The sequence below is a fragment of the Bos mutus genome, chromosome 15 (genome assembly GCF_027580195.1).
Source record: "Bos mutus isolate GX-2022 chromosome 15, NWIPB_WYAK_1.1, whole genome shotgun sequence".
NCBI lineage: Eukaryota > Metazoa > Chordata > Mammalia > Artiodactyla > Bovidae > Bos > Bos mutus.
In genome coordinates, this window is record NC_091631.1 from 30,591,735 (window position 1) to 30,610,312 (window position 18,578).

Below are 18,578 nucleotides of genomic sequence, written 5' to 3' on the forward strand. Positions count from 1 at the left end.
TAACTTGAGTTTCCTCTGTTTTTTGTTTCCAAGCAACTGTCTTCTGAAAACTTCACGGCCCGTCAGCTGGGTGAGGGACAACAGTGGAAGAAGGGCGGGGGTAAAGGAGCTGGGGCGAGGAGTAGGGAGGACACAGCTACGTCTGCCACGGCCTCCACTCCACATGCGGCTTCTCTACTCCAAGCAGCCCTTCTGAGAAATGGCCTCTCCTGACTCCAAAAGTTCTCAGGGGTAGAGGGCAGAGCTGCCCCAAGAATCCATGAATATAGAGTTTCTGGCCTTCAACGCTCCCTCCCTGTCTTGCAAGAATGTCTGAAGTGGCTTAAGGTGAGCCTGTTACTGTCACAGAACACCAGAGCAGCCCCGTCACTGGGGAAACCAAAGCCCAGAAAGGAAAGAAACTAGCTGTGATGAGAACCCAGACCCCCTGACCAAGATGTTCACTGACATCTGAACACTGGAGAAATGCAGCTACTTAGCTCAGTGAGGGCCAATAATTCAAAAGGTTCTGATTTGTGTATCAAGAGTGCAAAAGGATAAGTGAGAGTTAAAGTGAAGTTGCTCAGTCATGTCTGACTCTTTGCGACCCCATGGACCGTAGCCTACAAGGCTCCTCTGTCCGTGGGATTCTCCAGGCAAGAATACTGGAGTGGGTTGCCATTTCCTTCTCCAGGGCATCTTCCTGACCCAGGGATCAAACCTGGTCGGGAAACCGCATTGGAGGCAGGGTCTCCTGCATTGGAGGCAGACGCTTTTTAACCTCTGAGCCACCAGTGAGAGTTAGAGTGAAGCCAAACCCATGGGAGCCCACTAGCTGCAATTCTCCAAAGCAGGAATCTGAATGTTTGTGCTGAGAGGACCTCTGAGACAGACTCCACCAGAGTTCAAGAGGCTGATGGCTCTGAATGTGCCTGCCTGAGTATTTCTAGGCACATCAACTGAACAGTGAGAAGAGAGACCAAGAAGTCTGAGCCCAGTTCTGGCACCAAATCCTTGCACACTTGTGCAGCACAGGAACACCACCACTCACTCTGGCCCATGGCATCGGCAGTGAGAAAGGGGAACCCTCCAACTCAGGACAGGAGAGCTCTGAGGAAGAACTTAACCTCAAACCACTCCAAGTTCTGCCCCAGGATACTGGGGCAGGGATACAGCATCAGAGAGAACCTGCATGAGGTGATGAGAGTAGGAGGGACACTGAGGCAAAGTTCTATTAGGCCTCTAGCTTCTCCATTCTCCCTGCGAGCTAATGTAGCGACAGGCCAGCAGGGTCAAATCCCACAATGTTTCAACAAAGTCATCAGATGAGTCTGTCAAGTCAGGAAGGTCCCAGCAACCAACAGTTCGCAGAGCCCACTGAGACTGCATAAGGAGGCCCTCGGGCTGAGTAAGGTAAAGTACAGGGAGGAAGATTCTGGTTTAACCTCAAGAGCCTGATGCCTCAGTGTGGAAAGGGCTCAAGGGGCCACACAGTTTGTCAGGACAGACTGCATTTCCATCCTCTGTCACTTACTATCTTGATGATCTTGAGCAAGCCACTCAAACTCTTCTTTCCTTCCGTCAGATATACTGGGTACCTACTAGGTACCAGTCACTGGACTAGGTCTTGGGCTATAATGTTGGAAAAACACAGACCTGGCCTCTGTCTTCAGGAACCCTACAGCAAGGGGAGACTGGCATTTAATGGCCATACCACTCAAAGCAATCTACAGATGCAGTGAGGTCCCTTTCAAATTCCCCATGACATTTTTCACAGAACTAGAACAAATGATCCTAATATTTACATGGAACCATAAAAGACCCAGAACTGCCAAAGCAATCCCGAGGAACAACAACAAAGCAGGAGACATAACACTCTTAGACTTTAGGCAATACTATAAAGCTATAATAATCAAAACAGGGTCCCATTACCACAAAAACAGACATATATAGATCAACGAAACAGAACAGGGAGCCCAGAAAAAACCCACATACCAACAGTCAATTAATCTTCAACAAAGGAGGCAATAATATAAAATGTAAAAAAGACAGTCTCTTCAGCAAGTGGTGCTGGGAAACCTGGACAGCTGTATGTAAATCAATGAAGTTAGAACACACCCTCACACCATGCACAAAAATAAACTCAAAACAGCTTACAGACTTAAACATAAGATATGACACCATAAAACTCCTAGCAGAGATCAAAGGCAAATATTCTCTGACATAAATCATAACAATGTACGCTTAGGTCACTCTCTCAAGGCAACAGAAATAAAAACAAAAAAATGTGGCTTAAACTTATACCATCCTTTAAACTTATACCAGCTTTTGCATAGCAAAGGAAACCATGAAAAAAAAAAAAGGACAACCTATGGAATGGGAAAAAATATTTGCAACAGAAATAAAAACAAAAAAAATGTGGCTTAAACTTATACCATCCTTTAAACTTATACCAGCTTTTGCATAGCAAAGGAAACCATTAAAAAAAAAAAAAGACAACCTATGGAATGGGAAAAAATATTTGCAAATGATGCGACCAACAGGGCTTGATTTCCAAAAAATACAAATCGCTCATACAACTCAAGAACAAAAAACCAAACAGTCCAATGGAAAAATGGGCAGAAGACCTTAATAGACATTTCTCCAAAGAAGATGTACAGATGACCAATAGGCACATGAAAAGGTACTCAACACTGCTAATTATTCAGTTCAGTTCAGTTCAGTCGCTCAGTCGTGTCGGACTCTGCGACCCCATGAATCGCAGCACGCCAGGCCTCCTTGTCCATCACCAACTCCCGGAGTTCACTCAAACTCACGTCCATAGAGTCAGTGATGCCATCCAGCCATCTCATCCTCTGTCGTCCCCTTCTCTTCTTGCCCCCAATCCCTCCCAGCATCAGAGTCTTCTCCAATGAGTCAACTCTTCACATGAGGTGGCCAAAGTACTGGAGATTCACTTTAGCATCATTCCTTCCAAAGAAACCCCAGGGCTAATCTCCTTTAGAATGGAGTCCAAGGGAGTCTCAAGAGTCTTCTCCAACACCACAGTTCAAAAGCATCAATTCTTCAGTGCTCAGCTTTCTTCACAGTCCAACTCTCACATCCATACATGACCACAGGAAAAACCATAGCCTTGACCAGACGGACCTTTGTTGGCAAGGTAATGTCTCTGCTTTTGAATATGCTATCTAAGTTGGTCATAACTTTCCTTCCAAGGAGTAAGCGTCTTTTAATTTCATGGCTGCAGTCACCATCTGCAGTGATTTTGGAGACCAAAAAAATAAAGTCTGACACTGTTTCCACTGTTTCCCTATCTATTTCCCATGAAGTGATGGAACCAGATGCCATGATCTTCGTTTTCTGAATGTTGAGCCTTAAGCCAACTTTTTCACTCTCCACTTTCACTTTCATCAACAGGCTTTTTAGTTCTTCTTCACCTTCTGCCATAAGGGTGGTGTCATCTGCATATCTGAGATTATTGATATTTCTCCCGGCAATCTTGATTCCAGCTTGTGCTTCTTCCAGCCCAGCATTTCTCATGATGTACTTTGCATTGAAGTTAAATAAGCAGGGTGACAATATACAGCCTTGACATACTCCTTTCCCTATTTGGAACCAGTCTGTGGTTCCATGTCCAGTTCTAACTGTTGCTTTCTGACCTGCATATAGGTTTCTCAAGAGGCAGGTCAGGTGGTCTGGTATTCCCATTTCTTTCAGAATTTTCCACAGTTTATTGTGATCCACACAGTCAAAGGATTTGGCATAGTCAATAAAGCAGAAATAGATGTTTTTGTGGAACTCTCTTGCTTTTTCGATGATCCAGCACATCATTGTTGGCAATTTGATCTTTGGTTCAAATCAAAACTATAATGAGGTATCACCTTACATCAGTCAGAATGGCCATCATCAAAAAAATCTACAAACAGTAAAAGCTGGACAGAGTGTGGAGAGAAGGGAACCCTCTTACACTGTTGGTGAGAATATAAATTGGTGCAACCACTGAGGAAAACAGTATGGAGGCTCCTCAAAAAATAAAAATAAGAGTTGCCGTGTGATCCAGCAATCCCACTCCTGGGCATATATTAGATAAAACTACAATTCAAAAAGATACATGCAACCCTATGTCGATAGCAGCACTATTTACAATGGCCAAGACACAGAAACAACCTTAATATCCATCAACAGATGAATGGATAAAGAAAATATGGTATATATACACAATGGAATATTACTCAGTAATCAAAAAGAACTAAACAATGCCATTTACAGCCATCTCTAGGATGGACCTAGAGATTACCATACTAAGTGAAGTAAGGCAGAAAAAGAAAGAGAAATACCATATAATAAAACTTATATGTGGAATGTAAAATACGATACAAATCAATGTATCTACAAAACAAAAACAGACTCACAGACATAGAGAAGAGACTTGTGGTTGCCAAGGGGCAGGGAGGATAGAGGAGGGAGGGAATGGGACTTTGGTATTATCAGAGTCAAGCTATTATATATAGGAAGACTAAACAACAAAGTCCTACTGTATAGCACAGGGGACTATAGTCAACATCCTGTGACAAACCACAATGGAAAAAATATGAAAAAGAACACACACACACACACACACACATATGTAACTGAGTCACTGTGTTGTACAGAAGAAATTAACGCAACACTGTAAGTCAACTATACTCCAATAAAATTTGTTTTAAATGTACATAAAATGAGAACTAATTACTTAGAAGGCTAAAATAAGAGTTAGTTAATTAAAAGGCGTTCAAAGGGCTATCAAAGAACACTGCAATGAAGGGGTCTCCTAACTAAGCCTAGGTCATCTCAGGAGGCTTCCTCAGAGGAGTGGCATTTTAGGCTGAGAGGTTAAACGTGAGTAAAGTTAGTGAGATGAAGACAGGCAGAAGTGACAAGAGGAGGCCAGGGGCAGGGAGAACCTGATGCACTTGAGAAACTGAAAGAAGTCTGTAAGAAAGAGGAAAACAGTAAGTCCTTAAGGCCAAAATGGAGGACTTTGGACTTTAAATGAGAAGTCATCTAAAGGCTTTATTTTAGACTTGTATTGTTTAAAAGATCACTCGATCTTCCATGTGAAAAACGGACTGGAGACGAGGCCAAAATGGATTCAGTGAGACCAGCTAAGAGACAGTTACAATATTTTAAATGCAATGGATAATGGGGCCTATGCTCAGGTGATACGCTATGCTATGCTAAGTTGCTTCAGTCCTGTCCGACTCTGTGCGACCCCATGGACAGCAGCCCATCAAGGCTCCTCTGTCCACAGGATTCTCTAGGCAAGAATACTGGAGTGGGTTGCCATTTCCTTCTCCCATGCTCAGGTGATAACTTGGGCTAATTTGATGGCAATAAAAATTGGGAGAAGTGGACCAATTGTTGATACCAAAGAGACAGCTGACTAGGAAAGGCCTGGAGTTCAGAATAGAGTTCTGGATTACAGATCTGGAATTCATGGAAAAAGAAAGGAAATAACTAGTGAAGAATAGAGAAGATGGTTTCGCCTTGAGCTCATAGGAACAGTAACATTTAAGGGGAAGGAAATTTAGCAGAGCAGACAGAAAATACCACAGAGAAAGAAAACCAGGACAGGGTAATGTCACAAAAGCCACTGTCAGGAGGCGGGGGTGGGGTGGGGGAACCCTTTTTCAGAAGAAAGAAGTGCTGAGTCAACTGTGCTGTTGACTGCTGAGATCATAATCAGTCCCCAGAATAAGTGACATACAGTCCCTGGTGATCTGAGTAAGAGTCACTGCAGAAGAAGGGTATGACTTGAGGTCAATTAGAATAGACCAGAAAGTAAGTGAAAGGTAATCAAAAAGGAAACAGAAACTTTCCACAAATTTAACTGTCAATGACAGGAAATGGCTCAGTAGCTAGAGAAAGTATGTCAAAGAAAGGACATTTTTTCAAACAGAATATTTAAATGATTAATAGGCAAGAACCCAGTAGAGGGAGAAGTTGAAGTTCTAGGTGAGAAAGGAAGTCAGTGGTACACCAGGTCCCTGGGGAGGCAGGAGGTGTGGAATCTAGAGCACAGGTGGAGCTGGTCTCTGATGGAGGAGAGGACACTTACTCCACTGTTCCTGGAGGGGAGGAGAAGACAGGTGCAAACAGAAGTGGGTCTACAGGTACCGTGTCAGGAATTGGGGGGGAGTCCTGTTTGGTTTCTAGTTTCTCAGGAAAATAGGAGGCAAGATCATCTGCTGAGAATGAAGGGCAGAGGGAAGGGGTGTTAGAGGTTTAAGAGTGGAGGTTTGAAACAGAGGTTACTCAAAGTGGGAGAGGGTGCGCTCCCGATGAACAGTCAGATTTCTCCTTTTGCACAGGAGCTTGTCTGTAGTAGGGGCTCAGGATACAGGAGTTCCAATCCACACCATTGACCATCACAGGAAACGTGTGCCATGACAGCCTCGAGGGCTCTTCTGGTCCACCCCTCAACTAGTGAGGAGACTAATGGCTAGGGAGCAGAGCCTCACTCGAGGCCAGAGAGTTGGTGGCAGGGGTCAGCTGGCTCCCTGTCAGTTCAAGATGGCTTCAGAAATACTTGCTGAAAAAGTGAATAAAATACCCATTTCCAGGATTATAGAGGAGGAAATTCCATACCACAGAGTGGTTGAAGGTGATTTCAGACAAAAGATAGCATCAAGAGAGAACTGGCACTCATGGTTAATGATCTGTCTGGCTTGCTTTATGTGTTGAGTATGATGAAGATACAAAGTCTACAAGGGCCCTGTGCTCCAGGTGATTAGATATAAAATATGTAGCACAGGAGGACTGTACAGCAGGTAACAGTAGTTGCTATCATCATCACCATCTGAGTGTCTGCCATGGGCCTGGCTAGTCTGCAAAGTGCTTGACATTAACCCATCTGTTCCTTACCACAATTCTATAAGGCTGACAATATTACTACAGCTAAGAAAAGACGATCAGAAAGGTAAAGCAACTTACTTAAGAGTATACAGATAATTAAAAGTGGAGGAGAATCTGAAACCAAGTCTGTCTGACTCTGACCCCCCAGCTCTTTACACTACTACTTCAAGTCAGATGAATGGGTAGCCAGCCCTGTCCTCATATTATCTGGGGCTGCTGAGGCTCCAGGAAGTAGGAAGTCTGAGGCACAGCAATTTGCTCAGGAGACAGAAAATGTGAGCTAGGACACCAGGCCCAATACAGCACAATATGTTGCTACCCTGCCTATTAATCAATCCCACAGAGGAGGAAGTCCCAGAAATAAGCTTATTTCCCAATGCGCCATTGCCCCACCCTCCATGACTTTCGGGTGTGAATGGAAACTAAACTGACTGGCTATCACAGGCTTATGACCTCACAGTAACCAGCTGGAAAACACAGACTTCATCCAAGAGTCCCTTGAATCAACTGACTCAACAAAACAGTCACAAATTTCTCCAAGGGAGGCAAAACAAAGAGCTGCTGCTGCTGCAGCTAAGTCGCTTCAGTTGTGTCCGATTCTGTGGGACCCCAGAGGCAGCAGCCCACCAGGCTCCCCTGTCCCTGGGATTCTCCAGGCAAGAACACTGGAGTGGGTTGCCATTTCCAATGCATGAAAGTGAAAAATGAAAGTGAAGTCGCTCAGTCGTGTCGGACTCTAACTAAAGAGAGTAGTAGCGTAGAGTACTGTAAAAGGAGTTAAGAATGCTTAATACAACTATAAGAAGTCATAGTTTTATTTCTAGGAATTGTGAAATAAATTAACCACAGACTTTTTTTTTAGGTCAAACCACTCCCAGAGGGGGACTAAGAGATGAATCAGACCTAGTTCCTGACTGGTACAGCTCCAGAATCAACTATGACTCTTTGGGATAGAAGCTGTGATCACCGAATATACAAAAAACTATGAAAAAATAAATAGAATTGAAAATGTGGTATATATACACAAAGTGAAATAATATGTAGCCTTAAAAAGGAAGGAAATTCTGACATGCCATAACAAAGGTAAACCTTGAGGATATTATGCTAACTGAAATAAGCCAGTCACAAAAGACAAATATTGCATATGAGTTCACTTATGTGAGGTATCTAAAGTGGTCAAATTCATAGAGACAGACAGAATGATTGTTGCCAGGGGCTGGGGAGAGCGGGGATTAGGGAATTATTGTTTAATGAGTATAAAGCTTCAGTTTTGCAAAATGAAGAGTTCTATAGATGGATGATGGTGACAGCTGAAGAACAATGTAAATGTATTAACGCTCCTGAACTGTACACTTCAAAATGGTTAAGATGGTATGTGTATTTTTAGCAGTTTTTTAAAAAAACTAGGGCTGCTATTGAAAGTGAGCAATGAAGCTAGTACAGGCTGTACTTGGTCACATTCTGTGCACTGTAGACTACTGATAAATAACTGTTGCTTGAATAAATAAATGAATGAGTTGGCTAATGAATGAGTGGAAAGCTGCTGTCTCTTGACTTCCTCAAATTACCCTCCCCAAAGCACTGATCAGATTCTGGCTTTGAGACCACAGACATTCTCTTTTTTTAACTTCTTTATTTATGTTTTAAATTTTTTGGCTGTGCTGGATCTTTGTTGCTGCACATGGGCTTTCTCCAGTTGTGGTGAGCGGGGGCTGCTCTACAGTGGCAGCTCTTGGACTTCTCATCTCATTGCGGTGGCTTATCTTCTTGCAGAGCACAGGCTCTAGGTGTGCCTGGGCTCAGTAGTTGTTGCACAGGGGCTTAGTTGCCCTGCAGAATGTGGAATCTTCCTGGACCAGAGATCAAATCTGTATCCTCTGCAAAGCCATGTGGATTTTTAACCACTGCACCACCAGGGAAGCCCCAGGAATATTCTTGAAATTCAGGCTGTCATGGTTCAGGGGCCTATGTGTTCCTGAGAAGACCAAAGCCCATCTGACCAAAGTGGGCAGAAATAAAAACAGTCCTGAAATTCTCAGGGTTGGAAAGAACTCTAAGATAGATCCCTTTAATCTCATGTTGGAGTCTCTTCTCCCACATTCCTGTCTGATCTAATCTGCTGGCATCCTGAGCCCTAGCAGAAGACCTGTTACTAAATCTCAGCAATATTTATGAAGAAAATTGGAAAACAACAAATCAATGAACTCCTGGTGACTCACCCGGTACTATCACAGGCCATCCTAGTATTCCTATGACCTCCAGGATGGGACCCTGGGGAAATAGCAAACTGCCTGTCCATAGTTAGGATCAGCAAGGTCACATTCTGTTGGATGGGAGTTTTCAAAGTGACTCCTCTGAAAGAGATAGTTGGATACAGTGGCTCCTCTGAAAGGGAAAGCCATTCTCAATGTCAATTACTTAGGGAGAGGTAGCTATCAGGTAAGATACTAGGATTCAGAAGATTAGCCTGTGGAATAAAGGAGGGGCAGCACTATTTTTGTCAAGAACACAGGCTCTGGGTGTTGGCATCTGGAGGACAGTCACTGTCCAGGTGTGGATTCCAGGTTGTGGGTGCTAAGATGACACCCAGTACACTGATATAGGCCGAGTTGGATGAGGCAGGGTCTAAAAGCCCTGGAGAGCAGGCCGCCTGGTAAAGAGGCTCACACTTTATTTTCACGCTCTTATCCTCAACTCTTTAATAAAATCCAATGTGACTGTTTGATTCTTACATTCTGTGCTAAGAGGTACAGTGAGGTATGTGGTTTACCCTTGGGACAGACTGTTATCATGGAGTGGTGGGGGTAACTAGTGACATCCCATGAAAGGAAGGAGAATACAAGGGGTCAAGAGCTAGTGTTTGAGGCACTCTCCACCCTAACGAGAAATTCTCCCACCAGGTCTCCTGGTGAAGCTGGAATTTATCATTATTAGGGAATTATCTCGGAGAAGGCAATGGCACCCCACTCCAGTACTTATGCCTGAAAAATCCTGTGGACGGAGGAGCCTGGTGGGCTGCAGTCCATGGGGTCGCTAGAGTCGGACACAACTGAGCAACTTCACTTTCACTTTTCACTTTCACGCATTAGAGAAGCAAATGGCAACCCACTCCAGTGTTCTTGCCTGGAGAATCCCAGGGACGGGGAAGCCTGATGGGCTGCCGTCTCTGGGGTCGCACAGAGTCGGACACGACTGAAGCGACTTAGCAGCAGCAGCAGGGAATTATCTTATGCGGGATTATCATTTACAATCACTGAAGTACCCAATAATTCTTCCCAAGAACATGGGAAGAGGCCCATGTCAAATCCTATCTTGCAGAGGCCAATGTAATAACTCCTTCTCCCAGCTGCAACTCCTGCTAAGTCACTTCAGTCGTGTCCGACTCTGTGCGACCCCAGAGACGGCAGCCCACCAGGCTCCCCTGTCCCTGGGATTCTCCAAGCAAGAACACTGGAGTGGGTTGCCATTTCCTTCTCCAATGCATGAAAGTGAAAAGTGAAAGTGAAGTCGCTCAGTCGTGTCCGACTCTTAGTGACCCCATGGACTATAGCCCACCAGGCTCCTCCGTCCATGGGATTTTCCAGGCAAGAGTACTGGAGTGATGCTAACTTGGTAATCAATCAATTCTGAGCTTAGCTCCACCTGGACAGAAAAGGGATTCTGCAGATTAGTCATTAGGGACCCACCTGGGACGGAATAAAGGCTATATTTAAATTGGCAGCTGATAATAACCTTGAGATAAAGTTGGCAACTACTTGGGAAAATCATGAGAACTGGTCCTGTAAAAACGAAAAAGAAGAAGAAATCACTAGAGAGTAAAGGACAGGATTCCAGTAAGAGACACTTCGAAAAGCTGGTTGTGCCACCGAAGGAAACAGTTTTAGTGAACAGCTGCTGCTGAAAGTAAAGTGAGTAATTAGACAATCTAGGGTCTGAAAATCTCTTCAGGGAGTGAACTAGTTGAATGAACAGCTGAAGACACAACTAAATAAGAGAAAGTGAGATGCTGTTAAAACATGAGACAGCTGTTCAGAAAAGAATCTAATAGGCTGTCTATAAAGTGACCCAATATACTTTGTTTTCTATTTAATCCATTACAGGAAAAATAAGAGTCCCATGATACTGGGACACAAAGTTCCAGACCCAAAACTGTACTTGGTTGACATTACACAAGGTGATAGGGCTTCCCAGGTGGGACAGTGGTAAAGAATCTGCCTGACAATGCAGGAGACATAAGAGATGCAGATTCAATCCCTGGGTCGGGAAGAACCCTTTGAGTAGGAATGGCAACTCACTTCAGTATTCTTGACTGGTAAATTCCACGGACAGAGGAGCCTGGCAGACTATGGTCCATGGGATCACAAAGAATTGGATATGACTGAGTGACTAGCACACACACCCAAGGTTATTGATAGCTGTATCTTCTGTTTAACCTGAATTGCCCTAAGCCTACCAGCCCAAGGCACAAATGAGATCACAGTAGCTGTGACATACAAATTTGCACAGCCAAGAGGTCCCCATCTGCAAAACTGCCACAAGCTCAGCAAGAGGTCCTGAAGTGCCTCACATGAAGTCAGTGCCAAGCCTTTCTTTTCTTTTCAATTGGTCTCCACTGATATCTCCTGGCTAAAAGCCAGGACTTGTATGTGGCAGAACCAGGAGAACCCACTTCCCTGATGTTCTAGGGCTTCTCTCCAACTTGCCAAACTTCGACCTAGAAAGAACTTTGGAATGCCCTTCAGTCCCCACACACCAAGAGTCACAATTATTTCAGCACAGAAACTGGAGAAATGTCTATTAAAGTTGGAAATATTTCTTCTTGGGGTGGGGTCTAATGGAATGATACCAAGATGGGGAGCACTTCTGTGTTGTTCACACAATTACAAAAAGAACTCATTATTTTTACAAACAACAAAACAACAAACATATTTCCATTGTGGAAAAAAAGGAGTAAGGATACCGAGTTGGGTTTCTTAGACTGACTGTTACTTTATCTATATTTTAGGCTTGAAGAATCTTTGCATGGTCTCCACCTGGTCCTCTCACAGCATTTCCTATCTCAGTGAAGGATCCGAGGAGTTGCTTGAGTCAGAAATGTCAGCTTCAGTACCTACCTTTCTTTTCTTCCTGTTTTTTCCTTCAGTCCCCAGAACCAATCTATATCCAAGTCCTGTCAAACTTACGTCCAAAATACCTCTCAGTCTACTTCTGTCCCTTTTCACCATCTCTACACTAATCCAAGCTGCCCTCATCTTGCACAAACTACTGCAACTGTCTCTTTAAATAGTCATAGTGGGTCACGCTCATCTGTGGACCCCCCTCCCATCTGTTCTCTATCCAAAAAGCCAGAATGAACTTTTCCAAGTGCAAATCTGATGACATCATTTTCTATCTTAGACCCTTAGTATTTTTAGTATAAAAATCACAATCTTTCATTTGGCCTATATGGGTTTTTCTAGTCTAGCCTTTATTTCTCTAGACACTTCCACTATAATTCAGCCCCACAACCACGTTAGCCTTAGTTCCTCAAAGTTCTCACCTTTTCTCCCACTACAGGCCTCTTATACATGCTATTTCCTCTACCTGGTACACACTTCACTTTTCACTTCATCTGGTTAACTCCCACTCATTGTTCAGGTCAGCTCAAAAGTCACAGCAGGGAAGGCACCGTTGAGCCACAAGACTAGGTCAAATGCTGTATTTGTTAATAGTATCATGAACCTCCCTTGATAATATTTATTAGTTATAATTTCTAATAATATAATTTCATAATATATTATTATGAATAATATAATGAATGTATCATATATAATTTATTGGTGTTTTAAATTACTTTAATACCCATCTCTCTCGACAGTAAACTCCATTTGGGCAATACTCAAGTTTATTTTTGTACACCTTTCTAATCTAAGCACATTAGATGTGCTTAAGGACACAGGAGACATTAAATAATTATCTGTTGAGTGACTCTCAACTTCCTGTAGGGTAAAGTGATTTTTACCTTATGGCTTAGAGTTAAAAATTCCAGGGTACCTCTGAGATCTAGCTTTCCAAATTTTAAAGAGGAAATCTCCATATATAACCACTCACATCTTGAAGGATTTTGTAAGGCTTATCTCTTCCATCAAACAAGTAATGCTATCTTGAACTCTTTGAAGGTGGCAGGAGGCAGTAATAAAAGCCCAGGTGAACTCACCCCTATGGTCGATGCCATGTAGTCTGCACACATTTCTGCAAAGTCCCGCTCAAGAACACCATAGTAGAGGCCATAGAAGAGGAGAGAAATGCCAAAGTCCATAGCATCTTCAGGTTTGATCCTGTAAGGGAAGCAGTATGGCCTGTAAGACTTGCCCTGAGACGCACTTGCTTTGCATTACTACTCTGGGACACATAAGGCAGCGCCTAAAATTGGAAGCCTCAAGAGTAGAGCAAGTATTGACAAACTAAAACCAAGTCCAACCTGTTTGCATATGGTCTGTGAGCACCTCCTGACAGGCTAGGACTGGAAGCTGTGAAGACCAAGACAGAGTATCCCCTTCTGCCCATTTCCTCACGGGGTTTCCAGTGCCTGCCTCCTGTGACTGATGACCATGCCTTGCAGCAGCCTAGGCTCTGTTCTGGTTCGCACTTACACATTGGGGACTCCACCACTGGCAACCACTGCACACCAAACAGTGGGATTTTCGGTCTGGAAGTCAGCAACTCACTAATGAATTGCCTCTCCTCCAGCAAGTTGCCTAAATTGAAATGGCCAAGCCCTCCAAAAGAAGGGAAGAGCACAGCAGGTTCTGGGTGTCACAGGAGCAGACTGAAACTGATCCCAGTGCTCACCCACCCCCTTCAGGCCCCTCCTTCAGAGAATGTTTCACCTGATGGCAAGTGGACACAAAGAACGCCCACCATCTGAGACAGTTCACCCAGGCAAATACATGGGGCAGGGAGGCGTTTTCTCTCTTGTTACGTAAATACCTAAAAACCATCCTAGATCTTGCCTTTTGTCCCATGAAACCTAAAATATTTATTTGACCTTTTACAAAAAAAAAGCTTTCTAACCACAGCTTTAGAAAAGAAAGATACGTTAGTAAATATACACATACCCGTTACAAACAATTTTTAAGTTGCAACTACATATATTCTGTATCATGTCACCAAAGTTAAATTTTGGTTCAAGTCTTCTTACTAAGGGCAACATGCCTATAATATTAGGAAGCTTGTTTTAGTGATTTCACGGACCAATAATTTGCAAACTTGAGTCTTTAAATGTTTATTAAAGAAAAGTATCTTTGTTAAAACATTTGTATGAAGAACTGAATGTGTTCACTTAAGACTGTAAATTACATTTATCTCAGAAAGTTGAATTTGCCCACCAATCTTGTAATATTTAACATACTAATTTGATATCATGGTCTTATACCAATTAACTAATTAGCATCATAAAAATGGTCAAGATTCTCAAGTATATTTTCCTCCTTATGTAGTTTATCAAAGTAAAAATTATAATTCTAGAGTAAATACCTTTAAAAACATAACATAAAACATGGAGAATCTTGGTTTTTACTTTTTTTAATCACAAAGGTTAGGAAGCTATCTGGAAATACCTGGGTTTTCTTTGATGAGACCTGATGACTCTTCACTGATAAATTCCTATAAAGATCTGTGGCACCTGTTTATTCTTTCAGCCTGTACTACACCTGGAAGGAAGAATTCCGTGGTTGTCCTCTCACTATATAAAGTACGACTGACATCTTTCAGTATCAGAAACTCCTGCCTACAGTGTACTCAGTTTGGGGAAGAGGTCAATGGTCATGAATTTAAATTTTAATCCTAAATCTCTAGCTTCAATGCACTGTCCCAGGCTTAGAATTCCTCATGACCCACAGACTACAGCCCCCATTCCCTCAGCCAGGAAACCACATTTCTACCCTTTTCTGCCCTACTTTTTGTACCCTCCAGTCCCAGAGTCATTATCGTTGTCATAGTCATTGTCCCAGAGTCCAGGACAGGATTATCTGGCTTTCAATCTAATGAGCAGGGGCGTGGGAGGGGACCTATATGCTGAATCAGATCTTTTGGAAAGCTTATGACAATAGGAAAAGCCAGAATCCCACTCCTAGTCGTGTATCCTTAGGAGGCAACTCGGCAGTGTTATCCGTGGCAGCAGTACACTGAAAAACAACCTACACGCCCAACAGTGGAGCAAGACGTAGAAGTCCACAGGTTAATTCTGTCTCCTGAGAAATCTCTTAAAAGCAGAATGTCAGCTGTGTTACAAAGCAACAATGCTTATGTTGAACCTGATCTGCAATTAGAACACAGGATCTGGATCCAGGAAGTTTTAAGCCTGATGTGTTCCTTGGAGAAGTGCAGCTTCTGGGCCTGGGTGGCTCCCACACTCACCTGCGTGGTCTCATTCCCTCAAATCTCAGCCCTGGGACTACTGGAAGGACTCCAGCAAGCACTGCCTTATTATTTCTGGTCTTGTATCTTTCTAGGCGGATCTGCTGCCAGGTGCAACCAACCGTTCCATGAGTTCAACTGTCTAGCCTGGGGTCAGCAAACTTTGTCTGTAAAGGTCCAAATTGTAAGTATTTTAGATTTATGGCCCTTCAAGTCTCTGCCACAATTATTCAACTCTGCTGTTTTACTGCAAAAACAGCAACAGGCAATGTGTAAACAAATGAGTGTTTCAGCAGAAATGTTTTATTTTATAAAAATTGAAGGCAGGTCAATTTGGCCCATAGGACATAGTTTGCCAACTCCTACTCTGCTTGAACATAAGACCACTAAGGTAGAGTGGATACTGTAAGAAACAATACACACATGGAAAAGGAAAATGGTTCTGTTGGGGTGATGAAGTTACGGGTATAATCATTATTATGCTTATTTTTGTTATTATAGTTTTCCATTAAAATATAAATTCTTAGAAAGTACAACCAATGATTTGAGACTCTTAACTCTGTATTATCCAGACATTCCTTTCTCTGTACCAGCACAAAATCATACAGGGGCCTCCCATCCTCCCATCCTCCACAGCCTGAGTCGCCTATCCTGAGTGCCATGTTCCTCTCGCTAAAACTCAGGACTTGTCCCAGGAACAAAGGCACATCTCACCAGTCCCTTCTCCCCAAACACCAGCAAAAACAAAAGCAAAGGGTACTCACTTGAATAATAAGTTAAGACCAAAGAGGGTAAACATGACAGCCATGTAGCCAACGATGCCAGTGGCATAGCTGATTTTATAGATCAGCAGGAACCACTTATAAACCAACCTGGAGAAAGGAGAAAAAATTAGTAATGCTGACCCAGAAACACTGGCCTAAGAGCCTCTGCATGACCAGAATTCCTTTCTCTCACATCAATGGGGACATCAGGCTCTTTGCCTAGGACTTATATTGAGCAACTTCAGTTACTATACATGGCTGATCACTCCCTCAATTGCAAAACACCTCCACATACCCGGGAGGTATTTAGTATTTGTATTTTGGTATTTATATTTTCCTGGTCTCAAACCAAGGGAAGAAAAGGGAGCATTAAAAGGAGGTTTCAACATATGTAAAATAGATAGCCAACAGGAATTTGATGTATGTCTCAGAAAACCCAAACAGGGGCTCTGTATCAACCTAGAGGAGTGGGGTGGGGAGGGAGATGGGAGGGAGGTTCAAGAGAGAGGGCATAAATGTATGCCTATGGCTGATTCCTGTTGATGTTTGACAGAAAACAAAATTCTGTAAAGCAATTATCCTTCAGTGTTTGTTTTTTTTTTTAAAAGGAGGTTTCAACATCAAACAAAGAACGCCTGCCTAACCTCAGACAACTATGTCATGTCAAATTTAGGTTAGCTGGATAAGGAAGTGAAAATCAGTAACTATAGCTATGCTCAGAAGGAAACAGGTATTCTTGCCAGGAAAGAGGATTCAAGGAAAAATGAATAAGAGGTAGAACTAGCTACAGGCTTTTGTAACTGGGCATGGTTAATCTGAATACTGCTTTGTTCTAACCCAGAGAACAATAACAAAATGAATGATGTCTAATGAGTTTGCTTCTGAATTTTTTTCCCCCTTGGAAGAGAAGGGATAAGGAAGGAGGCACTCAAAGAATACCTTTATTTGGATGTGTGTGTGTGTCAGTGGTGTGGGTTGGGGAGTGGGGGTTTGATGGGGGTATGAGATTCTCCTGAAAGAGGAGCCATGCTCCCTAGGATCCAATGAAAAGAAGTATGGAATCTGGTTGGTTGACTGCAAGTAGGTTCGGAGAGGAAAGACTGTTCCCAGAATGTACCAGAGCCTTTTAAATGCTGTGGACGTAGGTCCCTTATATCATGGGCCACTGTTCTACTGGCAAGGAGAGCTAAAGAGCAACTCAGCAAATCCGTCTAGCTATTGAGAGCCAACAAGGTTACTGTCACTCTAATGGGCTTGAGGGAAGATGCTCAAGGTCCCTGCTTGGGCCTCCCTGCTGTGGCTAAGCAAGGGTATAATGACTTCTCAGGTTAGCAAAGGGACCCAAACACCTTGCAGTGTCCACCTTCAAAGACCACAGAAGCTCCACCATCCAGAGTCTGCAATGATCAGCTGGGAGTGAGACACAGCGGAAAGGATATGGCATTTTAGGAGGAACGTGGATTAAGTAACCCCAGGTAAGTCATATTAACTTGAGACAAGTTTATTAAGTCCTAAAACAGGAACCCCTTACTACCTTTCTCACTGGATTGTATATAGCCCATTTCCTAGTGTATAAAATATATGGTCAATAAATGCTGCAAAAATAAATGTGGATGTTTATGAATGTGCTTTGAAACTGTAAAGCATTACTGAATGCTAGTTGTTAATCACTGAAAACCTCTCATGTTAAAAACATATTTTCAGTGATTTAGCTAATATATTTAAATTACCTGATGATACTTAACATGCTTTATTATACTTTCTTCATATTACCCTATATGAGGTAGCAATTATTATTGCATTTTTAGGGATAAAGAATTCAAGGCTGAGAAACATGCAGTCATATGGGTCATATAATTAACAAATGGCAGGGTTGGGGGTTTCCAATCCACATCCATCTGGCTCCAGAGCCTATATATTTTATAATGGCTTTTACTATAGGAGACTTTCCAGGTGGCCCAGTGGTAAAGAACCTTCCTGCCAAGCAGGAGATGCAGGTTTGTCTTTCCTGTGTAGGAAAGATTCCTAGGAGAAGGAAACTGAAACCCACTCCAGTATTTTTGATTGGGAAATCCCATGGACAGAGGAGCCTGGCGGGCTGAAGTCCATGGGCTCACAAAAGAGTCAGACACAACTTAGCAACTAAGCAACAGTAACAACAAACTGCTGCTGCTGTTGAGTCGCTTCAGTCGTGTCTGACTCTGTGGGACTCCATAGACGGCAGCCCACCAGGCTCCTCCATCCCTGGGACTCTCCAGACAAGAACACTGGAGTGGGTTGCCATTTCCTTCTCCAATGCATGAAAGTGAAAAGTCAAAGTGAGGTCGCTCAGTCATGCTGACTCTTAGCCACCCCATGGACTGTAGCCTACCAGGCTCCTCTGTCCATGGGATTTTCCAGGCATGAGTACTGGAATGGGTTGCCATTTCCTTCTCCATAACAACAAACTACCATAGCCAGAGAGGCGGTTCTGGATCACTGACTTCACCTTGTAAGTAAACTTTATTTTGTAGAATAAAACAAACATGTAGAATAATAGAAGGC

General features: G+C 43.1%; 1 protein-coding gene across 3 annotated transcripts in view; it reads right to left on the bottom strand.

The window, feature by feature from the left end:
• The window catches only part of RNF121 (ring finger protein 121), an 82,039-nt gene that overhangs the window by 4,899 nt on the left and 58,562 nt on the right, over positions 1 to 18,578 (bottom strand). For all 3 annotated transcript variants that reach the window (XM_070383797.1, XM_070383799.1, XM_070383798.1), the window contains 2 exons: positions 16,035 to 16,142; positions 13,070 to 13,190 (listed from right to left, as the gene is read on the bottom strand). In XM_070383797.1, the coding sequence (XP_070239898.1) occupies positions 13,070 to 13,190; positions 16,035 to 16,142 (229 nt within the window). The remainder of the gene's footprint in view (positions 1 to 13,069; positions 13,191 to 16,034; positions 16,143 to 18,578) is intronic.